Consider the following 27,393-nt stretch of genomic DNA (forward strand, 5'->3'; position numbering starts at 1 on the left):
CTTTCCATAACGTAATAGTACTTTTCAAAAATTGGCAATTTATAATTGTATAAATTTATGGGATACAAAGTGATATGGTTTATGAATGCAATGTGGAATAACTAAGTCAAGCTGGTTGATGTAGTCATCACCTCAAATACTTAACTATTTTTTTTTGTGGGAAGAACATTTGAAATTTGCTGTCTGAGCATTTTTTTTTTTTTGAGGCGGAGTCTCGCTCTGTTGCCCAGGCTGGAGTGCATTGGCGCAAACTCAACTCACTGGAAGCTCTGCCTCCCAGGTTCACGCCATTCTCCTGCCTCAGCCTCCCGAGTACTTGGGACTACAGGCACCCGCCGCCACGCCTGGCTAATTTTTTTTTTTGTATTTTTTAGTAGAGACGGAGTTTCACCATGTTAGCCAGGATGGTCTCCATCTCCTGACCTCATGATCCGCCCGCCTCGGCCTCCCAAAGTGCTGGGATTACAGGCACGAGCCACCGCGCCCAGCCTTTTTTTTTTTTTTGGTGGAGTCTCGCTCTGTCTCCCAGGCTAGAGTGCAGTGGCAGGATCTTGGCTCACTGCAACCTCTGCCTCTTGGGGTTCAAGCGAGTCTCCTGCCTCAGCCTCCTGAGTAGCTGGAATTACAGGCGCGTGCCACCACGCACAGCTAGTTTCTGTAGTTTTAGTAGAGATGGGCTTTTGCGGTGTTGGCCAGGCTGGTCTCGAACCCCTGACCCAAAGTGCTGGGATTACAGGTGTGAGCCATGGCGCTCAGCCTTTCTTAGCAATTTGGAAATGTACAATACTCTTGTTATTAACTATATTTACCATGCTAAAAGTACTTTTTTTTTTTTTTTTTGAGATGGAGTCTTTCTCTGTAGCCCAGGCTGGAGTGCAGTGGTGTGATCTCGGTTCACTGCAACCACCGCCTCCTGGGTTTAAGTAGTTCTTATACCTTGGCCTCCCATGAAGCTGGGACTACAGGTGTGTGCCACCATGCCCGGCTAATTTTTTGTATTTTCATTAGAGACAGGATTTCACCATGTTGGCCAGGCTGGTCTCAAACCCCTCACCTCAGGTGATCTACCCACCTCAGCCTCCCAAAGTGCTGGGATTACAGGCACGAGCCATTGCGCCCAGCCTAAAAGTACTTTTTAATTAAACATAGTGTCTACACAAATGGTGTTATTAGTCAAGGTTCTCTAGAGAAACAGAACCAATAGGAGATACTTATATATAAAAGGAGGTTTATTATGAGGAATTGGCTCATGCAATTATGGAGGCTGAGAAGTCCCATGATCCGCTTTTGCAAGCTGGAGACCCAGGAAGGCTGGTAGTACTCACTCTGAGTCCAAAGGCCTGTGAACCAGAGGAGCTGATGATGTAAATCCCAGTGCTAGGAGAAGATGAGATGAGATGTCTCAGCTCAAGTAGTGAGGCAGGAAAAAAAGGGTGAATTCCTCCTTCCTCAAGCTTTTGTGTATTCAGGCTCTCAGTGGATTGGATGGTGCCCACACACACTGGGGAGGACAATCTGCTGGACCCAGTCCACCAATTCAAATGCTAATGTCATCTAGAAACACCCTCACAGACACTCAGAAACAATGCTTAATCTAGGCACCCCTTGGCTCACTTAAGTTGGCACACAAAATTAACCCTCACAAATGGTTTGTTTATATAGTTGTGCTTTACAAATAACTGAAGAAAACATTTTATTTAATGTTGTCTAATAGTTTGTTAGGTCTTTAAGGCGTTAAGACCTAAAACACTTTTTTACAGTTCTTTTATATTTCACTGGCAGGTGTAATGCTTTTTTATTATAACCCAAACAACCAATCCATAGGCAGAGGACTTTATTTGGAGGCATATATATATATATATATACATATATATATATATATAATTTTTTTTTGGAAGAGGCAGGGTTTAGCTATGCTTGCCCCAGGCTGGACTTGAACTTCTGAGCTCATGTAGTCCTCCTGCATCAGCCCCTTGCGTAACTGGGACTACAGGCATGCACCAATGTGCCTGGGCAATTCTTAAAAGGAATTAAATAAGCTCTCTATTTAGGGGAATAAATTCTGCTTAAGCATCTCCCACAGTGATGGGATGCTGGGAGATGCACTACACATACACACACACACACATGCACACACACACACAAACACACATGCACACATATACACAGAGGGAAGGAGCCTGGCTTTTTAAATATGTACCATCACTCCTTACATAGGAACGATTCTGTCTGTCATCATGGAAATACCCCGAGGCTTAATTTTTATGCTTGATGTAAAGAACGGATTTTCAAGTTTTATTTTTACATGTTGTTTTAAAGACCTATTTTGTATCCCAGAATGTACGAATTTTAGCTTGCTTCTTTGAACTTTGATAGTCTATGTTCACTTTGAATATTAAACACATAGCCTGCAGTGGTAATAATATAACCTCTATTTTTTTCTTTGTATTCACATCTAAAATTTAAGCTATACTGGCACAGCTTCAGTCTATTCGTATGAAACAGGTTCTTTTGCCTTTTTTTTCATATTCATTTTTTAGGATCACATTTTCACTAGGTATTTGGACTTGGCTTGGTATAAGTTTTCAAAATAAACTACATAGAAAGATACTTTTATCTATACAGCTTAACAATGGCAGGGCCAAAATTAGAACTCAGCCTTCATATTTCTGAATTTTTGCTACTTTCCCTGAGTTGTGGTATTAGGATGTGGGTAGAGGGTTTTTAAAGCATGTGTTTTGTTTAATTTTAGATTACTAACTTTGAATCCTTTTCCGAATCCTTTTGATCCTGAGATTAATTGAAATATTTGTTGTTACTAAATAGAACACATTGGAAAACACTACAATCCTCATTGTTTTTTTAAAAAATTATTTCTCAAGTGCTTGTGGTGTATTAGTAAGAAATAAGAATAAAATTTTGTTTGCGTGAAGAATACTACTAATAAAATGTTTGTTTCCTGTACGAGTGATGGTGTCTTACTGATCAATTCTGTACATTTTTTTAAAGATTTTTTTAAAAAATTATTTTTTGCCTAATTTATGCCACATGCCTAACTGAGCTAAAAATGTCCTCTTTCATCACACGACCTACAAGTTCAGTACCAGAGCATTGTTATTTTTTTGACCAGTCTTCCTAAAATCTTGATGTAAAGTTTCAACTCTGTTCCAAGCAGTGGAATAATCACATTGCTTCAATGACAGAGGCCTTCTGTACTCAGCGGAAGTCTCTTTGCCACCAGCAGGTAGTTGTTACTGAGTATTTACTGAATGAATTGCATGTCTTGTGCTTCCAGGAGATGTTCTTGGTCCTTCCATCAATGGCTTAGCCTCATTGATTCGGATGCCTTATGGCTGTGGTGAACAGAACATGATAAATTTTGCTCCAAATATTTACATTTTGGATTATCTGACTAAAAAGAAACAACTGACAGATAATTTGAAAGAAAAAGCTCTTTCATTTATGAGGCAAGGTAAGCATTTTAGAGACCTACATTTGTTCGTAGAAAAAAAATTTGTTTATTTCAGGTAGGGTTCGTTCTAGACCATATTTCAAAATAGATGGATTTTGTCTTAGGTAAGTGATGGGCTACACGGTGTTGGCGTGTGCAGGAAGTGCAAACAATGGAAAGCTGTTACTATTCTTCCTTTAGCTAACTATTCACTCACTGCTGCTAAGATGTTTGTTAGTAATGGCTTAAGAGTTAGTTTCTGGTGGTGGGGGGCTTGTATTATACTAAGGTATCTGAAATTTAAAACTCCTTAAAAATCTAGAGGAATACTCATTCATTTTATTACACATTTGTGGAGTGTTTCTTAGTGCCAGGATCAGTTCTCGTGCCAAGAAAACAGAGGGAGCCAGGGCCTCTCTTAAGGAATTCGCTGCTCAGTGGAGAAGATGGTTTGTATGTAAACAGACGCAGTACCGTGTGGTGGGGACCTTTTCAGTGCATTTAAAATGATGAGGAGGACCTGCTGGACCCTGAGGAAATGTCATGCTAGTGAAGACTGTATCTTGACACCTTGAAAGGTGGAAACTGTTCACAGGCACCAGATCCTTTGTTTTGGCAACTTGTTAATAACAGCAGCTAACATGAGTTGAGTGTGTACTGTGTGGCAGGCAGTGTTCTAAACACTTTACATCTCATACCTCATTGAAGGCTCACCATTAGTATTAGCATGATCCTGTTTTTTTGCAGATGAGGAAGCTGAGGTGCAGAAAAGTTAGCTAACTTGCCCAGGGTCATATAGTCATATAGAGCTGGGATTTGGACTCTGAGCCTATGCTCTTGACATCCACACCTAGGAGGAAACAAAGAGATGTGAGATAAGTTTGATGTTAATAGTAAAGTAAATTTGATTTTCTGAAATACTCCAAAAGCTAACCAAAAGTTACAGTCTCAGTTTTATATTTCCTTGTTAGTGGACCTCTAGCACAAACTCTCTGTGGCTGAGTTTTTCTCTCTGCACAATTTGTGTGATATATCCTGTCCATCAAATTCATGAAGATTAGAAGGGCTCACACAAACTGATTAAAAATGAGATTTCACTATAATCTAAGAAAAATATAGTTCAACGCTTTCCAACTCCTAATTTTTTTAGTTTTTGTTTTTTTTTAATAACAAATGGATTAAATGAAAAGTAGGGGCAAGCTATTAATTGATTGCTAATTTCTCCACAGAAGAATTAGAAAACTCAGTAAAGACACAATTGTAATGTGAGCTTTTCTTCCAGATTCCCTTATTGTGTAGAGACCTTTTTATTCTAAAATAATTCTATGTAATGACAGTAATAGCAACTAAATCTGTTTAAATGTTTTATGCATGTTTCATTTAATTCTCACAAGAACTCTAGGAGCAGGTGTACTATTATTATTTCCACTTTATAGATGAGGAAATTGAGGTACAGAGAGGTTAAATAATTTACCCATGGTGGTCTGGCTCCACCGTCCACCTTGTTCCTCAGAACACTATGGGATAATTCTGATTTGCAGTGTTCTTGGGTTTTTAGAAGCAATGGGATATGATGGAAAGGACCAGGAATCGGGACGGGGTGCTTGAGTATCACCACCATGTAAGAAGTCTCACTGGAGGTTTTGATAAAATATTAAGGGAGGAACATGGGGTCCTGTAGAGAAGGAGGCACCAAAGGTTAGAATATGGGGTGTCAGATTAGACTGAAGTAAGCTGTAAGGTGTTGAGTTTAAGCAGATGAGCTGGAGTCAGTGTCTGAAGATCTCCCTGGGATAGAATGGCACAGACAAAGGCTGAATGGGAGTCAAGGGGTTGCGGGTCAGGAACAATGCAGTGTATGAGATCACAAACCAAGGGAGACCAGCGTTTAGAATCAGGGCTGAGTGTGGCCTGAGTTCTGACGTGGGGAAGGACATAGTGGTATATTTTCCCTTAGATTAGGGCCAGACCATGCAGACACTATGACCGGCCCTGAAATGCACCAGGTGGTTAGGTCCTCTGGGAAATTTGTAGAGATCCGGCAGTTGGAATTTCCTGTATAGAATTGCCCATGTAAAATTATCCCTGTTTATACACATTTGTGGATTGGTCATGTTTTAAATATATACATACAAGAATAACCTTTTTCAAATTTTATTATAATTAAATTTAAGTGGTACTAAGTGGTCTCTGTGGTATATTGTGTGCCATGCTAAACACAAATGAAATCTTTACACATTGGCATAATGGCTGTAATTAAAGAGATAAGTAAAAATTATTTGGGATTGTCATGAATGAACTTTGTACCTTTTGAAAACAAGATTCCAATTTGTATTCAAGATTTAGTTTTTCTGGTTTGAAGTAGAAACTACATAGGAATTAGACTGGTGCTTTATAATTTGGCATACATTCTTTGGGATATTTTAATACAATAATGTAAAATATTTCAGAAAATGCCACATAACTCCATATTTACATACGCTTTATGAACTGTAACTCTGGCTAATCAAATATTAATGCTTTAAACAGAAAGGATAAATTTTACATAGCTTGAAACATGTAAGCAGTGAAAACTCATTCCTTAAAAATAATTTCAGTATATGTCCTAGATACTTTTGCTGTGGATCAGCAACCATCCTACAAAATGAATGGTCCAAATCCTCAGTGTCTGTTGTTTTCCCAAAGCAGTGCTAGTCCCTCAGGTCAGTCCTGGCCAGGTAGGTGGCCAAACTGTAGTTTTTCAAAGTAACCCAGAGAGGGTCTCTACTGATTGCCTGAGATCCCTCCTCACATCTGTTGGTTGTTAGAAGGTGCAGTGGCCAGAGTGCAAAAAAAGCATCGTTCTCTAAATGCCAAGCCGTCCTCTAAAGTGTTGAGAATGCCGAGCGCTACAGCTGTAAATTAGGCGAGTGCCCCTTGGGAGGAAGTAGATCGGGGCATAGCACTGGCTGTGGAGGCAGTCAGACCTGGGCTTGAGTCCTGGCTCCCCCCTTGGAACAGGTTCTTAGTGTGTCTCCAAGGCTTGGTTTTTTTACCTGGAAGACAGGGATAATAAAAGAACCCACTTGGCAGGGTTGTTTTGAGGAGTCAGTGAGAATAAAAGAACCCATGTGGTAGGGTTGTTTTGAGGAGTCAGTGAGAATAAAAGAACCCACGTGGTAGGGTTGTTTTGAGGAGTCAGTGAGATATGTCAGCATTTTATTCAACACGTAGTAAGTGCACAACGAATATCAGCTATAGTAGAATTACTTGCCTCTAACTAGGGAGTTAGGGGTTAATGTCAGCGAATAAATCCTGTCCATTCTCCCTCTAAAAACCGATAAGAAATTCTTCTACTTCTCTCCATCCCACTGCTAATTGTTCCATTCAAGCATGATTGCTCACTGGACTACTCCAACGACTTCCTGAGTAGTCTTTTTCTGTGTTCCCTGCCCTTCAGTACATTCTCCATATAATGTAAAAGCGGTCTTTGAAAATGTCAAGATCCTGTCACTTGCTTATGATCCTGCAGCGGGCTCCCGGCTTCAGCCTACAGGGTCCTGGGTGACCTGGCTCGGCTTCCCTCCTTAGCCTCATCTGGAGCTGGCTGTGTCTGGAACACTTTGAGCTCCATGCTGCTTCAGGGACATGATGCTTTCCCTTCCTTCTCCTGGCTTGCTTTCCCCCTAGGTCTTTCCATGGCTGCTCCTTTTCATCATTCAGTTGATGTTTGCCTCAGAGTGGCCTTCCCTGACCACTTAGTAACTCTAATTTGTACTAGTCCATTTTATTTCTTCACTTAACATTATTTAAAATTATCCTGTCCATCATCTGTCCCTGCATTTAGAGGGGGAGCTCTGTGACAGTGGGGACCATGTTTGACCTTCATTGTATTGTTATGTGGGCATCTCAAAAATCCAGAATGGGCGAATAACTTATTACCGATATTAACTTTTTTGGACTTTAGGTCCATCATCCTAATGTGAATATTGGGTCCAGAAGATCTCTGAAGCGCCCCCACAGTGTAGTAGGATGATCTCTGGGCACTAATGGGTCAACTTGGCCTTGGCATTCTCTTAGCAGCTAAGAAATGTGACCAGTGATTTCCATGTGCTACTCTTTTTGCTGGTGAAGTGGCTGATAAAAGTCAGCACAGTGGAGCTCCCCAAAAATACATCATCTCACATGCTGAACTAAATTATATTTTAAAGTAGTGGACAAAAGCTTCTTGGTATAATGCTTTTCATTATGAAATCAGTGTCTCATTTCAGAGACTCTCTTTTTTCTTTTGCCATCACATTTTCCAAAGTCCTTTAAATACACCGTAGTTGTTTTTATTTTTTAAGAAATTAAAGTGGCTTCAGCGTGAGTCATGATTATATTATTTAAATGTCATTTATGAACAGCGCATTGTTTTACTTAAATCATGCTTGGCCCAGGAGTTCTGTAACCTAACCCATTATTTTGTTGGTCAAAACAACAGCTACATCATTGAATGAAGTGTCTTTGCTGTCAAAAAGGAAAATGGAACCACAACATGAAAACTGTTTTTGATAAGGCCTGGAAATCCTGAACCTGTTAATTGAAGATTTAAACCATTTGTTTTCCTCAGATATTTAAATCACAGTGCCTGCAGTTCAACTTTTTAAAGTGAGACTCAAACCAAGTCTAATTGAAAACACTATATTTCCTCTATTGAAATAAAAATAAAGAAGGCTTCAGAATTCGGATGCTGCCGTTGGTCACAAGTATGGCTAGTGGCCATAGCTTAAAAAACTGTCATGTTCTCACTTTCCATTTCATGTCATAGAAAGTAAGCAAGTTCATAATGATTTCTTTTAATACAGAGAATTTTTTTTATCAGCTTATTAACAGAGAAAATTCTTGAAATAGTCACAAGTAGCCGACTTTACTTCCTTTATTTACATGTAATTTTGACACGAGGTAAATCAAGTCAAACTATGTTTAGAATGTTACTTTTTCATTGTTTGTGAGCAGTATTTTTATCTTTGTTATAATAAATTTTGAAATTTTACATTCATGGTTATCCCAAAGAAAATTCATAACCCAGAACAGGATGTGTCTTATCTGGCCCTTTATGAAGGGCTCATGGGTTTTTATCTTAAGAGCCTCTGGACTTCTACATTTCAATTTTCAGAAGTCTATGAAAGTTCTGAGCATATGATTACTTTTCAAACTCAAGAGCTGTTCCTAAAATGTTTAACTTAAAGGTGATACTCTTATTTCTTCATAAACTTTTGGAGAGAGCTATGTTTTTGCCTTTCTCGTCTGTTGTGATGCAGAGTCTCCAACTTAGATGACTGCACTGGAAGGCTGAGTTGTTGTATTAACAACAAACATTATAGATGAGTCATCAGTGTCCTGTTTTTTTTTTTTTTTTTTCTTTTTTTTGAGATGGAGTCTTCCTCTGTCGTCCAGTCTGGAGTACAGTGGTACGATCTTGGCTCACTGCAACCTCCGCCTCTCAGGTTCAAGCAATTCTCCTGCTTCAGCCTCCCGAGTAGCTGGGACTACAGGTGTGTGCCACCATACCTGGCTAATTTTTGTATTTTTAGTAGAGATGGGACTTTGCCATATTAGCCAGGCTGGTTTCAAACTCCTGACCTCAGGTGATCTACCCGCCTTGGCCTCCCAAAGTGCTGGGATTATAGGCATGAGCCACTGTGCCTGGCCCTGTTTCGTTTATGGGATGGAAATTAGGCCTGATACACTGGGACGATTTGGAGGACAGTCGAGGGATCCACAATGATGCATGCTGGTTTAAGATGAGGAAGGAAACCTCGCAGGAGACTCCCACAAGGAGACATACAAGTTCTCTCTAGGTTCTGAATTTCTCCCTTACTTTTCCGTGGGAGCAGAGCTGGTGGTTTGGATTCTCAGTGTTATCTAAGCCTGCTCAAGAAATTCACTGCAAAACTGGTGATTGTCTGTGGCCTCTTCTCTGGGCTGGCTGCCTCTAGTGGAAGAATGGTGCTAGTTGTTGATATTAATGGGGAATGTTGGAGGTCAGCCACCTGAGGGGTAATTTCCATAAGCACTGATCTCATCTCCGTGATCTCATCTCTGACCAGTTTCACAATATCTCATACTTGGAACTGCCGTTGTTGATGTGATCTGGGGGCGTGGAGGCACATGGTCCTCTCCTTGAGGTTGGTCTTTCTGTCACAAAAGTACCTCAAACTTTTTTGTAGGGATTGAGGGCCTCAAACCTATTTTCTTTTTTCTTCTTCCCTCTCCTCTCCTTCTCCTCTCTTCTTTCCTTTTCCTCTTTTTTCTTAGGTTGAGTTCATAGTTAAACTCTGGCTATCTGGAGAATTTAGTCCTTAATTGAAAATTGAGGGAGAATGTCCTGGACTCTGTTGCTGATTTCTTTTGTGAACATTAATTATTTTGCTTCTCTGTGATCCCTGGCTGCCTCTGAAAAATGAGATAATATACTGCATTTTTAAAGGTTATGTGAAAAACTAAAACATGATAAAATGAACTAGAGTAGTGATAATGCCTATCATTTAATTTTTTCCACTTTTGTTTATGTTTTGAACATGTAGAACATTAACATGCTTCCAAAAGACAAACTTATTTTGAGAAGTATATTCAAAAGAGTGTCTCTTCTTCCCCTTTTCTTTCTCCCTACCCCTTGTTGGTAACTGTATCAGGCGGTTCTTGCATTACTATAAAGAGATATCTGAGGCTGAGTAATTTATAAGAAAAGAGGTTTAATTGGCTCATGATTCTGCAGGCTGTGCAGGAAGCATAGCGCCGGCATTTCCTTCTAGGAAGGTCTCAGGAAGCTTACAATTGTGGCAGAAGGCGAACTGGGAGCAGGCACATCACATGGTGAAAACAAGGACAAGAGAGACAGTGTTTTGGGGAGGTGCCACACACTTTCAAATGACCAGATCTTGCAGTAACTCACTCACTATCTCAAGGACAGCACCAAGATCCAATCACCTCCCACTGGGCCTTACCTCCAACATTGAGGATTATAATTGAACATGAGATTTGTGTGGGGACAAATATACCAGTAACCTACTTCATTAGTTTCTAGATTATCTTTTCTCTCTCTCCTTTTGCGAAAATAAACGTATACATATATGTTTTCTCATTCCCCCAACCCATTTTTTTTTTTTTTTTTTTAAAGACAGGGCGTCTCCCTTTGCCAAGGCTGGAGTGCAGTGGCACAATCATGGTTCACTGCAGCCTTGACTTACTGGGCTCAGGTGATTCTCCCACTTCAGCCTCCTGAACAGGTGGGACTACAGGCACGTGCCACCATGCTAATTTTTTTTTTTTTTTTTTTTGTATTTTTGTAGAGACAGGCTTTTGTCATATTGCCCAGGCTGGTCTCAAACTCCTAGGCTGAAGTGATCCGCTCGCCTTGGCCTCCCAAAGTGCTGAACCTTGGCAATAGGTGAACCTTGGCGCCTGGCCTCATTTCCCCTTTTTATTACACAGAAGATAGTATATCTATATGTACTATTTTACACTTTGCCTTTTTCACTTAACAGTATATCCAGGAAATTACTCTGCATCAGTTGACTGAGATATTCCTCATTCTTTTTTTCACAGCTGCATAGTACTCCATCATGTGTGTGTACCATAGTTTATTCAATCAGTCTCCAGTTTTGGGGCACTAAGATTGTTTCCATTATGTTACAATTACAGATGATGCTGTAATGAATAATCTTCTGCGTATATATTTTTGTATTGTTGGAGGTGTGTCTTCAGGGTTGATTCCTAGAACTGGGATTACTGGGTCAGAGGGTAAAGACCTTCCCCTACATGGTAGTTGTGCCCTTCTGAATTCCCTCTAGCAGTGGATCAGTGCTGGTTTCCATACAGCTCACCCAACAGAAGGAGTGGTCAGACTTTTGAATCTTAATGCTAATCTGATGGGAGAGAAATGGTATCTCAGTGTAGGTTTAATTTGAGTTTCTCCTATTATGAAGTTGAACATGTTTTCTATATTAAAATTTGTTTTTATATTTTTGTCTTTTGTGACTTATCTGTTTTGTCTTTTATTCACTTATTTTTATAGGTCTTTTTATCCTTTACCCTAATTTTTAAAAAGTTCTTTATATGTATATACATGTATGTAATAACATATAAACATACATAAAAATTACATAATATTGATATTAGCTATTTATCCATCTTATATGTTGCAAATATGGTCTTAATTTATTTGTTAAGCCTTGCTTATAGTGTGTTTTGCCTTGGAATAGTTTAAAAACTTTAAAAAAATAGTCAAATGCATCAATTTTTTTATTTTATTGCATCTGGTGCTTAGAGAGCCTTCCTGTACACCTATATTAGAGAGTAATGCCTATTGTTTGTTGAGAGCTTTCCATGTAAAAGGTACTATACTGAGGTCTTTTCTTCTTTTATCATGTTTAATAATTGGAAGAGCTCTGTGATTTACTAGGAGACAGTGGCCTTGGAGCCAGTGAGACCTTGGCTAATGCACAACTTCACTCCCTGTTAGCTGTGTGACCATGCACATGGTATCTGTATCCGCTGAGTTTCAGTCTCATTATCTGTAAAAAAAGGGAATAATAATAGCATCTATGTCAGAGGGTCCTTGTGAGAATTACCTGAGTTAATCCTGCAAAGGACTTCGAACAGTTCCTGACATCTCATAAGTGCTCAATGAAAGTTGGCTAATTACTATACCATAATAATTCAATTAGAACATAAAGGGTATAATCTAATGTTCCCTTCTTCAAATTAAGCAAAGTTTTGTCATCACTTTAAATGTTTATATTTCCTTTACCATAAGTCTTAAATATCACCATGAAACAGAGTATCTTGTTTTCTTTTTTTCTTTATGCATTTTGTTTTATTGTAACTTAAATCAGATACTTAAATCTAGGGTTTCTTTTGGAAAGACTCAGGGAGAAGTTTGGGACTTGAAGGTGAGAGCACATTAACTGTAATTTCAAACCATTAATGCTTATGTTTAGTTAGTCAAATATGAATTTTACTTATAGTTCTGGATGCTTCTAAAATATGGTATTCATAAAGTCAAATTTGTTTATTACTGCAGTTTACTGGGGAATGATTTCAACATTTCACAAATGAGTATGGTTGCCAAGCTTTGCCATGGCTGTGCTGCAGAGCTCAGGCTGTGTGCCCTTACCTGCTAATAGTGGAATCCTGTAATTTTTAGAAGGATTTTTGGCTATCAGAGAGTCATTGATAATGCCTTGAGCTGGAAATGTTCCTGCTAATGGTTGCTTTTTTAGTGATAAGTTATTGCTATCTTAACTTTATTTTTAGCAAGTTAGTTTATTGTGGGTTGTTTGGTGAATCCTTTAGAGTTTGGCCTATGTTTTCTCACACTGGACTTTGAGATCTGTGTGCATTGCTTTGCAAATATGAAACATCTGCTTTTTATTTGCAAACATTTATTTGTAACTATTTGCAAATATGACACATCTGCTTTTATTAATGCAGCTACATGAGCCTTAACCCCCTACCCAATTTACTTCTGTAATGATACATCATTGCCACCACTAAGCATGTGTATATGTGTGTGTATATGTATATATATTTTAGTGGAAACATGGAATTGGTGGGTAGGCAGGCAAGTTGGTTTTTTGGTTTACCTCAGTTGGCCATGGCCCCAAAATTTAAGAGCCACCGTCTTAGATTATTTAGCATTTCCTCCTCTGTATTGCTGGTCTAAGAATAGAAAATACTTTTATTTTCTACTTTGGCTTTAAACTTAAATTAATGGTACCCTACATAGTATTTTTCTTCTGTAGCAAACAATTCTAGATGACTAAGCATTGAAACAATTTTGATGAACACTAGAGAGTTAAATAAAAATCTGTCTTTAATTTGCTTGCTTTTGAATGGCTAGAAGCATCATCTATGCCATAGTGATTTTTTAATTTACTTTAATTTGGGATATCACAGGGTTTTTTTTTTTTTTTTTTTTTTTTGAGATGGAGTTTTGCTCTTGTTGCCTAGGCTGGAGTGCAGTGACGCAAATCTCGGCTCACTGCAACCTCTGCTTCCTGGATTCAAGCAATTCTCCTGCCTCAGCCTCCCGAGTAGCTGGGATTACAGGCATGTGCCACCACACCCAGCTACTTTTTGTATTTTTAGTAGAGATGGGGTTTCACCATGTTGGTCAAGCTGGTCTCGAACTCCTGACTTCAGGTAATCCACCTGCTTTGGCCTCCCAAAGTGCTGGGATTATAGGCGTGAGCCACCGCACCCGGCTGGGATATCACAGTTTTTATTTTATGCATTCTGCTTGAAAAGTCCTGGCATTTTAAATTTCCAACAGCACTTAAAATAGAAAGTACTCAATACTAGTTATTGGTTTGATTTCTTCTTTCCCCCTTTCTGCCCATATTTCCTCAATATGAAGTCATAATTAGAAACTTTCATCCATTACAAGTTAATGATTACTTTGAATATCTGTCCATTTTTGTGTCTAGGTTACCAGAGAGAACTTCTCTATCAGAGGGAAGATGGCTCTTTCAGTGCTTTTGGGAATTATGACCCTTCTGGGAGCACTTGGTGAGTGTTTTTGCCAACTGAACAAATCCGTGTCGTGGAATGGGCTTTCACTAGGTCACAATAGCCATGAAATTGACAGATATATCTCTATATATTATAGACTGGGAGGTTGCTTTTTCCTTAGTCTGGCTTTAAAAAGAGATTTTCTTTTTAAAGTATTATTTTCAAACATGAACAAATCAAATGTTTTTATTTAGAAAAGATAAGTTATAAATCCTCTTTTTTGTGTGTGTGTGGAAGAAGCAGAAATAAAAATACTTTATGATGATGGTGCAGCTGATAAAATCAGTTAGAAATGCCGGGTGATTATGACACAGCTTTTTTCTTAATCTTCCATGACTAATACAAGTGTTGTGTTACTGCAGTCAATGTAGTTTCTTTAAATTTGTGTGTGTGTGTGTGTGTGTGTGTAAAACAAACACTGATGGAATTAAGTATGAACAGCCAGTTTCCTCCAGACTGGAATCTCTATGTGGCTGATTTTGGATGATTAATCTCTCTTCTTGTACTTATCTTCAATTTCCTATTTTACTCAGGAAAAGATTGACTCACTGTATCAATCAGGATAGACTAGGAGTGCTGTGGTAACAACCAACCTACTCAATCTAAGCAATTAACAATGAAGGGATTTCTTGTTCATGCTACCTTTCCATTGTGGTCAGCAGGGGGCTCTGCAGCTGCCAACGTGTCCACGTCTCCAAAAGGAGGCTCCAGGTTTGCCACAGCCCGGAAGGAGGAGGCTGGAGTCTATAGCACTGGCAATTAGAGACTTCATCCTGAGTGTGTCATTTCTACTCATTTTATCCTTCTCAGAGCTGGTCACATGGCTATGCCTAACCTCACTGGGGCAGGAAAGTGAATTCCTCTGTGTAACCAAAGTAAAAGAGAACTGTATATTACTGAATATTAGTAATGTTTACCACATGAAACTTTATTTAACATGAAACAGATCTGCTTCAAATTTTCGCTTGGCCTTGGCCTGACTCAGGATATAGAACCATAAATAGAAAGCTTTCAGTGTTTTATTGCTTGATGTTCTTTTTACCTCAGTATAGTGTTTTGTAGCAGGGACTGGCAAACTTTTCTGTAAAGGGTCAGATTGTAAGTATTTCAGGCATTTCGAGCCGAGTAGAGTCTCCGTTGCATGCTCTTCCCTCTTCCTCCCTCTCCTCCCTCTTTCTTTCCTGTCTTTGTCTTTTTCTTTTCCTCCTTTTAAAACCCGCTCTTAGGTGGTGATGTTGGCAGATAGGGGCTGGGGTGGTGCACACATAAACAGGCCCTGGGCTGTATTTAGCTTGAAGGCCAGATTTGGGCCAGGCAGATTTGGCCCACAGGCTGCAGTTGTCTAACTCCCATTCTATAGGAGAGAAAAATATCATTTCCCCCACTTGAAGTACTACAGTTTGCTTGTGAACTATGTATGCATTCTTCACCCACAGCTTTGGGGCTGACTGAAGCGTGTTGGAGCTCTTCTTTGATAAATATCTAGAACAGTCCAAAGATGAATAACCTTGGACAATTTATTTAACTCTCTTGGACTGTCAAATTCTCAGTCTACAAAATAATGGAGCTGGATTCAACAGACACATTAAAAAATGCTCATCATCATTGGCCATCAGAGAAATGTAAATCAAAACCACAATGAGATACCATCTCACACCAGTCAGAATGGCGATCATTAAAAAGTCAGGAAACAACAGGTGCTGGAGAGGATGTGGAGAAATAGGAACACTTTTACACTGTTGGTGGGACTGTAAACTAGTTCAACCATTGTAGAAGACAGTGTGGCGATTCCTCAAGGATCTAGAACTAGAAATCCCATTTGACCCAGCTGTGGGGAAAAGAAAGAGAGATCAGATTGTTACTGTGTCTGTGTAGAAAGTAGACATAGGAGACTCCATTTTGTTCTGTACTAAGAAAAATTCTTCTGCCTTGAGATGCTGTTAATCTGTAACCTTACCCCCAACCCCGTGCTCTCTGAAACATGTGCTGTGTCAACTCAGGGTTAAAGAATTAAGTGCCGTGCTTTAGATATGCATACACATAAACATCTCAATGCCTTAAAGAGCAGTATTGCTGCCCGCATGTCCCACCTCCAGCCCTAAGGCAGTTTTCCCCTATCTCAGTAAATGAACATAAAATCGGGTTTTATACCGAGACATTCCATTGCCCAGGGACAGGCAGGAGACACATTCCATTGCCCAGGGACGGGCAGGAGACAGATGCCTTCCTTTTGTCTCAACTGCAAAGAGGCGTTCCTTCCTCTTATACTAATCCTCCTCAGCACAGACCCTTTATGGGTGTCGGACTGGGGGACGGTCAGGTTTTCCCTTCCCACGAGGCCATATTTCAGACTATCACATGGGGAGAAACCTTGGACAATACCTGGCTTTCCTAGGCAGAGATCTCTGCGGCCTTCGGCAGTGTTTGTGTCCCTGGGTACTTGAGATTAGGGAGTGGTGATGACTCTTAACGAGCATGCTGCCTTCAAGCATCTGTTTAACAAGGCACATCTTACACAGCCCTTAATCCATTTAACCCTGAGTTGACACAGCACATGTTTCAGAGAGCACAGGGTTGGGGGTAAGGTTACAGATTAACAGCATCTCAAGGCAGAAGAATTTTTCTTAGTACAGAACAAAATGGAGTCTCCTACGTCTACTTCTTTCTACACAGACACAGTAACAATCTGATCTTTCTTTTTCCCACACCCAGCCATCCCATTACTGGGTATATACCCAAAGGATTATAAATCATGCTGCTATAAAGACACATGCACATGTATGTTTATTGCGGCACTATTCACAATAGCAAAGACTTGGAACCAGCCCAAATGTCCATCAATGATAGACTGGATTAAGAAAATGTGGCACATATACACCATGCAATACTATGCAGACATAAAAAAGGTTGAGTTCATGTCCTTTGTAGGGACATGGATGAAGCTGGAAACCATCATTCTCAGCAAACTATCGCAAGGACAAAAAACCAAACACCGCATGTTCTCACTCATAGGTGGAAATTGAACAATGAGAACACTTGGACACAGGAAGGGGAACATCACACACCGGGTCCTGTTGTGGGGTTGGGGGAGGGGGGAAGGATAGCATTAGGAGACATACCTAATATAAATGACGAGTTAATGGGTGCAGCACACCAGCATGGCACATGTATACATATGTAACAAACCTGCACGTTGTGCACATGTACCCTAGAACTTAAAGTATAACAATAAAAAATAAATAAATACAAAATAAAATAAAATAAAATAAAAAAACGGAGGTGGATTAGATAATTTCTAAATTCCTTTTCAAATCTGAGATTTTTGAGTCAACATGGAATTTCTTGGCCAAGCCCAAGTGGAAACCAGTTCTGCCTGCTAGAGAGAGTTGCTTACCTTGTTCCTTTGCTCTTTCTTTTTTGCTTTTTTTCTTTCCTTTGTTCCATCTTCAGTGATTCCCCCTTTGATGAATCTTCTGATGGGGAAAAAGTGTTGTTGTTTTGCTTGCTCGGTGTTATTTGGTGGACCTTATAAAGTGTATTTTATGTAATTTTTTTCTCTTTTCATAAAGGTTGTCAGCTTTTGTTTTAAGATGTTTCCTTGAAGCCGATCCTTACATAGATATTGATCAGAATGTGTTACACAGAACATACACTTGGCTTAAAGGACATCAGAAATCCAACGGTGAATTTTGGGAGCCAGGAAGAGTGATTCATAGTGAGCTTCAAGGTGGCAATAAAAGTCCAGGAACACTTACAGCCTATATTGTAACTTCTCTCCTGGGATATAGAAAGTATCAGGTATTTCATCTTTAATTTAATAAATGATAGATGGGAAATTCAAGGAAGGTAGGTCTTAATGGGTCAAATATGTGTGTGGAAACTTAACAAGTTGCAGTTTTACAACACATGTGAAATCTGAATTTGAGTACTCTTTTGCTTTGCATTTGTGGCCATGTTCCAAAATCTGAGAATAAAAACATTAACCCACTCTTTCAGAATAACTAAGAGAATTCTAAAAATGCTTTTTAATGTATGTATTGTACTTGCTATTGGTAAGATAAGTCAATACATGTTTTATCATTGAAAAAGTTAATTTCTGAGGGGAAAGAAAATTATTTAAAATTTGACAATGTGTTCTAGCAAGTTTAGATTGTGAAGGATTTTTTACTTCTAAAACATCATGGAACAATTACAATATCTGTTAATTTAGTGCTGAGAACACCCATACCCTGAAAAGTGTGTTGAACGGGCATGGATGCCTGGATGAGAATGAGTATGTGTGGAAAGGTATGCTGACGAGCTTAAGTTTGCTCCAGAGCTGTCCTGGTGATTGATGCCTTTACTGCTTACTGCCTACAGCATTTTATGAGATCACCAAAGCCATTCTCTTTATTAGGACCCCCACTATTTTCCTATTCTACTAGTAGGCATGCAGAAGCTAAACTTTTCCTGAACTTAGGGCCGCAATACCAGAGATCAAATATAAGAAATATATTTCTCAAGCAGTTTGCTGTTCTTATATGAGTTTATGTTACTGAGTGGGAGAAACACTGGCAAAAGCTCTACTTTTTTCTTCTAGGGAATGACACCTGTTTACTTATAAAAACTTGAAAAACAGTATTATTTTCAAAATGCATGGCAAATCTTTAAATGTCAATGATCATGGTTGATTTTCATTGCCTAGGACAAGGTCAGGTACTTCATAGACACTGAGCTTATTTTTTAAATGCATGTTTCAAAGTACTTTTTGTTTCAATATGTGGTAATGGGTTACTCTGAATAGTAAAAAACATACTTTTTTTCTTCCAAGCCTAACATTGATGTGCAAGAGTCTATCCATTTTTTGGAGTCTGAATTCAGTAAAGGAATTTCAGACAATTATACTCTAGCCCTTATAACTTATGCATTGTCATCAGTGGGGAGTCCTAAAGCGAAGGAAGCTTTGAATATGCTGACTTGGAGAGCAGAACAAGAAGGTAATGTGCTGGGCCCACTTGAGGTTGTTATGCTTTATGAAATATATAACTTACATGAGAAAAATTTTTAGCCAGGTTTGAAATTGATTACATCTGCATCTTTTGGTGAAAAGTAAAACACATAATGAGATCAGGATGGGCCTGACATGGCCACAATACTTCTGGTCTCCTCAGGGTTTTTTTCTACAGAATTTCAGGGCTCAGATGTCTCTTTATTTTAGATATGTCATACCCTATGTCAGTTACCCTTTGAGTGTCTGATACCATTTCTGGTTTGGCAGCCTTGTAATTTGCTAAGACCTTGGGTTCTGGAGAGACAAGTTCAAATCCTGGTTCTGCAACTTACCTTTATGAGGTTCAGTTTTCCCAACTGTAAAGTGGAAATGACACCTATTTTAGAGTGGCTGTGAGGATTAAATGAGATAATGTGTAGTGCTGCTGCATAGCAAATGCTCAAAAATGGGAACTAAAATGCTAATTAAAAGAAATGTGAATACCAAAAAATGCTGCTAGTAAGTGGATTATGTGTATTTTATATACAAAGTGGACAGGGATCCAAGTGTGTGTGTGTGTGTGTGTGTGTGTGTAAGAAAGAGAGAGATGGGAGTGGGTGGGCAGAAATAAGATAATGTCCAGTGATTCAAATTTCTGTTAATTCAAGAAGGGATAATTGTAGAAAGTGTTTAGAGGCTTCTTCTGAGACTGTAAAAAATATTGTATTAACAGTAACTTAGATTGAATCCTTGTTACCTGTTCCAAAGCTGGGGACTAGAAGATTATTGCATAGAGGCTGAAGCAGTCTTTGACATTTTTTCTTCTTGTCTGCTTGGCTAAGTGGTAGTTATTTAATATTCCACCTAAGTGTAGTCATCATCTAAATAGTAATATTTGAGAGACGGCACGAAGTAGGATGGTCCTCTGGGGACTAGAGCAGAATTATCTCTAGGAAGGTTGTTGAGTTAGGTGGGGATCCTAATTTTTTTTCTTGGGGGCTTGAACCTCAAAATTTTAACACCAACCTTCAGATAATGAAAATGGGAGAGTCTTTCCAGAATATTAGAGCTAGTTAATGGCAGATTCCCAGAACAGGATTCTTTTCAATGTGTCTTAAAATATTTTGGGGATGGCCTGGTCAGATAAGTAATCTGCATTATCTTCTGGAATATATTATTTTTTCCTTTTATTTATAGCTATTTAGTCTTGAGCCAAATATAGGGAATTTCTCTTAGGAAAACTATTTTCATCAAAACATCCTCAAATGTAGGCAATGAGAAAAGGATGAAAATTTATAAGTATATAGGTTGAGCATCCCTAATCCAAAAATCTGAAATCCAAAATGCTCCAATGAGCATTTCCTTTGAGTATCATGTCAGTGCTCAAAAAGTTTCAGATTTTTGAGCATTTCAGATTTTGGAATGTATGTATTCTGTAAATATTCCAAAAATTCAAGCAAAACAGAAATTGGACACACTTCTGGCCCCAAGCTTTTTGGATAAGATATACTTAACTTGTAATAGTTTAAAAAAGCAACATATAGGCACATGTATACATATGTATGTGTGTGTGTGTTTGTGATAAATAAATACATGTTTGGCATAAATAAATACATGTATACAAATATATATTTTTTATGCTAGTTAAGTACAACTTGGACCAGAGTAGGAATATTTAATGGTATAAAATGTAATTTTTCTGGATAATTGATCAGAATGTTATTACTTTTCTCTTGCAGGAGGCATGCAATTCTGGGTGTCATCACAGTCCAAACTTTCTGACTCCTGGCAGCCACGATCCCTGGATATTGAAGTTGCAGCCTATGCACTGCTCTCACACTTCTTACAATTTCAGACTTCTGAGGGAATCCCAATTATGAGGTGGCTAAGCAGGCAAAGAAATAGCTTGGGTGGTTTTGCATCTACTCAGGTGATAGTTTTTTCCCTTTAAACTATAATATATAATGTAGATTTATTTATTAGATAATATTTTATATATAATATATAGTATATATTTTATATATATTATATAAATTATATATTATATATAAAAATATATATTTTAAAAAGTATGTGGTTGCATTTTTTTCCTTGATTTCATAAAATTACTTGGCAGTTTCAAAGTTTAGTAACTTAAGCAAAAGGCTAAATTCACTAATTTTAGTTTTTTTCTCTTCATTATTATGAACTTCATATCTGATATTTATATGGAATAAATCAGTTCCCCATCTGCCATTTTTCATCTGTGGTAACTGATGTAAGAGTAGATGTTCAGTTCCATATAGCAAATATTTTCTATTTTCTTCTCTTCTTTTTGGAAAGGAAAAACTGAAACTTTTAATTTACTGATAATATGATCATTTATGTGCAAAATTCAGTGGGATCTACAAAAATGCTACTAGGATTAACAAGTGAGTTTAGTAACATTGTGGTATAAAAAAATCATTGTACAGAAATCGATTGTATCTATATATGAGCAATGGACACGCAAATCAAAATAGCATAAAATGTGAACTAATATTTAGGGATTAATCTGACAAAAATCAGTAAGATCTGTACACTAAAAACTATAAAACATTTCAGCAAACATTTTCTGAGCCTCTCCTGTACTCTAGGCCAAGGACATTCAAATATGAATCAGGGAGCATTCCACTCTGAAGGAAGGTGTATGAATATCCAGCAACAAAATACTACTAAATTTACTCTTTGAAGACCTTGATATATACTTATATGTACAAATGTTTTTCTTCCCTCAACAGGATACCACTGTGGCTTTAAAGGCTCTGTCTGAATTTGCAGCTCTAATGAATACAGAAAGGACAAATATCCAAGTGACCGTGACGGGGCCTAGCTCACCAAGTCCTGTAAAGTTTCTGATTGACACACACAACCGCTTACTCCTTCAGACAGCAGAGGTGTGGGCAAGGGGCAGTTATTTAAAAATCAGTGTAGACAATTCTTTATGCTGGAATACTGCTTTATTTGTAATCTGTTGATTTCAACAAAGACTTGTTTCCAGAGCTCTGTAGAAGAATAGGGAGAAGTGGTGCCCTCCTTTGGCTGAATTTGCTGAGCTCTGGAAGGGTGGGGAACTTTGGAAAGATTAGTGAAACAGGAGAAAACATGGGCACTGTAACATTGGGAAAGGAATGAACATAGAAACCTGTTGAGTTTCTATTCTTCATAGACACTGTGCTAGATTACTTTACATATGCTATTGCATTTACTTCTCAAAGTAACTCTAAGAAGTAAGTACATGTATCCCCATCATACATATGATAAAACTGAGGCTGAGAGAGGTTAAGTGACTTGCTCAAGATCATGTTACTAGTAACAGTAGAGCTAGGATTTGAACTCTTCATTCTGAAGACCATGTTCTTTTCAGCTGCTCCACATGTCTTCTTAGGAGAATTGATAGAACCAGTAGTAGAATTCTTACTTTAACTAGAATAAAAGAATATGCTAGTTCTTAACTTTATTCCCTTGATCAGTTTTGTGGGAGGTTGAGTACAATGGATGGTGATAACTTCAATTCTGGAAAGTGAGGAAGAGTGGTGATGATAAAGGAAAAGAAGGAATAAAGTTAGGCACAGTCATAGACAATGTGTTATTGTGTTCCTGGGAAAGCCAGGGGATTAGGCCCTGATTAAGGGAGGTCAGGAGAGGGAGATGACTTTAGTTTCTTGTCTTTTATGCTTCAGCCCCAACAGAAGGACAGACTTGTCAGTAGCACTAATGTGCCCTCCCATGGGCAGAGGTGAGGGAGCTTGGGGAGTGTGCACTTTTCCTTTCATCACCTTGCTTACCTATTTGACCCATAGCTTTTGATATGTGAGACAGTGCAAAGCTCTTAGTGCTGTCAGTGATTGCTTCTTTTCCTAATGAGGGATAGGACTGATCTGTTGTGCTACTTGGAAGGATCTAGATATGGAAAATTAGCCTCATTCACTTTTTTTCACCTTGATTCAGCTTGCTGTGGTACAGCCAACTGCAGTTAATATTTCTGCAAATGGTTTTGGATTTGCTATTTGTCAGGTATGTAACGATGCTTATTTTTTTAAGTTAAATATGACTTTTTATAGTAATTATTTGGTTTGGGGCTTTGTTAAATCTTAGATAACTTGAATATAATTCTTAATGATTTACATCTATGACTTAAGCAAGATATATCACCGTCTTTAATAAAAAGTATTAGAGATGTTGCCAGCCAGTGAGTAGAGAGCAATTACATAGATTGATTTTCTATTTGAAAACTATTTCTTGGAGATTATTTGCTTTTTGAAGTGAGGGTTAATGTCCTCCAATATGATTCCTGATAACAAACACATGTTTTACTTATAATTTCTTAGTATTCATCTGAGAATATAGAAGTCAACATGGTAGAATTATTGACTTGAGGGGAGGAATTGTGTCCCTTCAATGTAAAATTTTATATAATAGTAAATATAACAATTAAAGCATAATTATGCTCAATCCTCTGGTACAGAAGGAAAATATAAAGAAATCTACATTTTTATGGTGCAGCAGGAGCTACAATAAAATGGAAGTAGTATGAAAAATACTGAATAAGATAATCATCACACTAAATAGCACATAAAAATATTGAGGACTTTAAAATCATCTCATTAGAACTCAAAGATAATATGTGATAGGACCAGAAATGGTTGTGTGCTTGGGTAGAAACAAACAACCAAACGACCAAACAAAAACACTGAAACACTTACTGAGAAAATAAAGAAATGGCTATTATGGAGAAAAAGTACTTTTTTCAAAAACCAGCACAATCATTCTAGTAGAGAGAACAGGTATACTTGCTGAGTAGGGCGGGTATACCTTGCTAAGCAGGTATAATTTAGAAACTTCCAAATAATTCTAAGATTATTTTGCATTATACTCAGAATACAGTAAACATTTTTTAAAACTAAAGGAAAAATGATCACAATGAAAAGGAATGGTATTCAGTGAAAAGGTCAGAAAGAGAAAGTAAACAATTTATTTCGATCTTTACTAACAAAGACCATGGGAAAATTCTCATTCTCAAGCTGTCTTGCAATCCAAGAGTAAATCCAAAAGTAAATATGCTGTGTATTCTAGATAAAATTGAAAAATTATATGTACTTAAATCACGAAGTTGGTTGGAATTCATTTTTGATAAACCAAATGTAGAGAAATTACTGAAACCAAGTGATTTTTTACTGGAGGCTTGAAGCACACAAGGGTAAATGTGGTACCTGTTGGTCAGAATGTTCATCAATCCCATGTCGGTCTCAAAATGCAGAAAACAAAAGGAAGGGACCAGTAGGCACTTCTCATGAGGAAGGAAAAAAATTACAAAGAAGTTGGTCACCCGGAAATGGGTATTGAGATTTCTTACAGTTGATATTTTTATAAGTGCTCTGGAACAAGGAAGGCAAAGAAAACTCATGAGTTTGCAGTAAATATTACCCTCTTTTGGGTAATAAAATACTAAACTGTTGGAAATAAACTGCAAGATCTTTTGAAGTTCCCGGAGTGAGCAGTTGAGCTTTATTGCCAAATGTAAACCCTAATACTTAGTTATAGATGGGCATTAATTATGACCTGAGAGACAGAGTAGTCCTTGTTTGTTTCCTGATAGCATTGGTCTCTAAAGGGACAATTGCATGCCACTGAAAGGGGGATGATGGAAATAATAGAAAGCATTTCTCCAATTTTATGGGACTATTCTTCAGCTTCTTCAGGAATACTCTATAATTTAATCATTATACTTTAAGAAAGAGTTGACAAATGTCCAAAGTAAGATAACCAGAAGGATCAAGTGGATGAAGGATTATATGAGTTTGGATTGTGGCAGAATAAGAAGATTGCAACTTTTAGATTTGAAAAATGAAGGCTTAGAGGATTTTTTTAAGTATGCAAATCCATGAGGGGTATTAGATGTTAGTTCTGAGGGGTGTGTGTGTGTGTGTGTGTGCACGTGTGCATATTTAAATGTGTTTTAGGTATAAGTTAAAAGAAAATACAACCTTACAAGGCAACAGTAAGCTTTATGAACCTTGTTATAAAAAAGGGGATGAGGTAAAACATTTAAATAGATTCCAGTCCATCTGGGGATGACACTGGACTAGGAAGTTTTGAGTACATTCCTAAGCTTCTGATTTAGGATCCCTTTGAGAAAGACACGGGTCCTCAGGCTCTCCCAGTGTGTCTACAGCACCTTTAACATCAGTGGTGGGTACGGAGTAGATGCCGAGAAAGACCCAGTTGACTTGAAAGCTGTCATTTATTTTATCATCTTTGACAAACGTTGTATGAACAAAAATAATCCTCAGCAATGTTCAACTAAGGCTCTTCAATGTTTCAGTTTTGATTTATCCTACTGAGAGTTTCTGAAGTTCTAGTTAGAGAAAAATGACTCCATTTGGGCAACAGGCATTAGAAATTAGTGGACGCTCTCAAGAAAGTTTTTTCCTCAAGGGAATGTTTACCCTCTTTGGCAAAACAGTATCCCCAAATATCGCCCATAGTGTTTTATTGTACTTGTTTTGGAATATTACTTAACAGTTTTCTCCATTTAAACATAATTTTATAAATTGTAATACTATTTGTTAATAGTGATACTTTGTTAGCAAGTAAAATTAATTTTTTTCTAGTTTGAAGATTAAAAATCTTACTGGGTCCATCCAAAGAGAATCATTACCTAATACAGCATTTAGAAGGCATAATGATGGAAATTTATGTCCAATTTGTTATTTATGCTAGTTTATTTTTTACAGCTCAATGTTGTATATAATGCGAAGGCTTCTGGGTCATCTAGAAGACGAAGATCTATCCAAAATCAAGAAGCCTTTGATTTAGATGTTGCTGTAAAAGAAAATAAAGATGATCTCAACCATGTGGATTTGAATGTGTGTACAAGGTAAGTGTCTGCTTAGGTCTGTCTTCTTTTTTTCCTTTAAAAAATAGACTTGAAGGTTTAATTATGTATAGTTGTCTATATCAATCTAAGAAGTTATATTGAACAAAGAATTCAGTTATGCGCTACACTTCAGATTACAAACTAGAAATACTACTAATTATATTCAAGCATTTATTAGATGCATACAAAAATTATTTACAAGTTTTCCCTGGATGTATAACAAATATGAATAGAACAGTGTATATATAAATTAATAAAACTCAGGTCTAATTTAGGAAAACTTTAAATTAAGTCAATCATATTTAATACTTCAAAAATGGTTATTTCTTGTGATGAGTTATTTTTCTGTAGAAATAATTATTTCAGGTTCATATTGAACCTTAACTGTTTAGTTAAGGTTAGGCATTTAACCCAAAACTTTATGATAACATGCAAATTCAATCAAGAGGATAGTGTTTTTTTTAGGTACATTGAAAATATTCCAGTTTAGGAGTTTCTCATCTTGGATAATTAGACACTTAACAGCTGAAGCTTCTGGGAGTACTTTTTAAGTTGACTCTTAAATTGTTCTATATCCAAAGCATCTGAGAATCTTGTTAATAAGGAAAAAGGGTTCTACCTCAACCCTACCGACCTCACAGTAAGACTGGGAAGCTGCGGATTTTTGGTCATTCCACTGCACACAGGAGTTTGAGCACACTCCTTGTGAAAGTTCTTGAATAGAGGCTTCACTTTTTTTTCTTTCGTGAATCTATTCTCTTACATCTGCATTATTTGGTATTGAGCTGGGACTTAAAGATGCACTGGCATTGAGGAGCTGCTGTTTGCTCTTCTAAAATATCCCATAGTGTCCTGGTTTAACTTAGCTTATTGTTGGGCTAGAAATCCCTGATATGGTCCTGAGCTGGCAGATGTTCTTCAAGGTCATCTCTGGGTGTTCATCCAGGTGGCCAGCCTTCACAGCCATTGCCTGGACCCAGTCTCTGCCATTACTGCTACTGTCTGTCTTTATCTTTGGACCTTCTTGTTCATGATTTTGGGGTAAAATGTCCCACATTTGTTCCATTCTTCACCTTCTTGGGCATTTTGGGCCAGCAGCAAGGGGATGTCAGAATCTCTGCGGTGGCATCCTTCTCAGCTGAGAAGAAAGTAGGACTCCAATTATTTTTTACGAATCTTCCAATTGGTCTTTGTTATAGAATAAAAACTTCAAGTTATTACTATTATTATAAACAATAACAACCTACAGTAATTACAAACTTATATGCCAGGCACGGCACCAAACACTTTTATATGCATATCATTTAATTCTTACAGGAACTCTGTAAAGTATGTGTTATTATTATCCCTGCTTTTCTCAAATTCCTGGCCTTAAGTGATCCTCCTGCGTTGGCCTCCCAAAGTGCTGGGCTTACAGGCATGAGCTACTGTGCCCCGCCTATTCCTGCTTTTCTCATTCATTTATTTATTCCCTCAGCAAGTATTGGTTGAGTCTCTATTATGTGCCAGGCATGGTGTCTGTGTGTCTGGTGTGGGAAT

The 27,393-nt window shown here is 37.9% G+C and overlaps 1 protein-coding gene across 6 annotated transcripts in view; it reads left to right on the forward strand.

The window, feature by feature from the left end:
- The window catches only part of CD109 (CD109 molecule), a 395,831-nt gene that overhangs the window by 94,734 nt on the left and 273,704 nt on the right, over nucleotides 1–27,393 (forward strand). For all 6 annotated transcript variants that reach the window (XM_063666328.1, XM_063666326.1, XM_063666327.1 and 3 more), the window contains exons 23-30: nucleotides 3,296–3,472; nucleotides 13,903–13,984; nucleotides 17,557–17,785; nucleotides 18,798–18,963; nucleotides 20,696–20,886; nucleotides 21,716–21,871; nucleotides 22,926–22,991; nucleotides 25,712–25,854. In XM_063666328.1, the coding sequence (XP_063522398.1) occupies nucleotides 3,296–3,472; nucleotides 13,903–13,984; nucleotides 17,557–17,785; nucleotides 18,798–18,963; nucleotides 20,696–20,886; nucleotides 21,716–21,871; nucleotides 22,926–22,991; nucleotides 25,712–25,854 (1,210 nt within the window). The remainder of the gene's footprint in view (nucleotides 1–3,295; nucleotides 3,473–13,902; nucleotides 13,985–17,556; nucleotides 17,786–18,797; nucleotides 18,964–20,695; nucleotides 20,887–21,715; nucleotides 21,872–22,925; nucleotides 22,992–25,711; nucleotides 25,855–27,393) is intronic.

Source organism: Pongo pygmaeus, chromosome 5 (assembly GCF_028885625.2).
Source record: "Pongo pygmaeus isolate AG05252 chromosome 5, NHGRI_mPonPyg2-v2.0_pri, whole genome shotgun sequence".
In the NCBI taxonomy this organism is placed as follows: domain Eukaryota; kingdom Metazoa; phylum Chordata; class Mammalia; order Primates; family Hominidae; genus Pongo; species Pongo pygmaeus.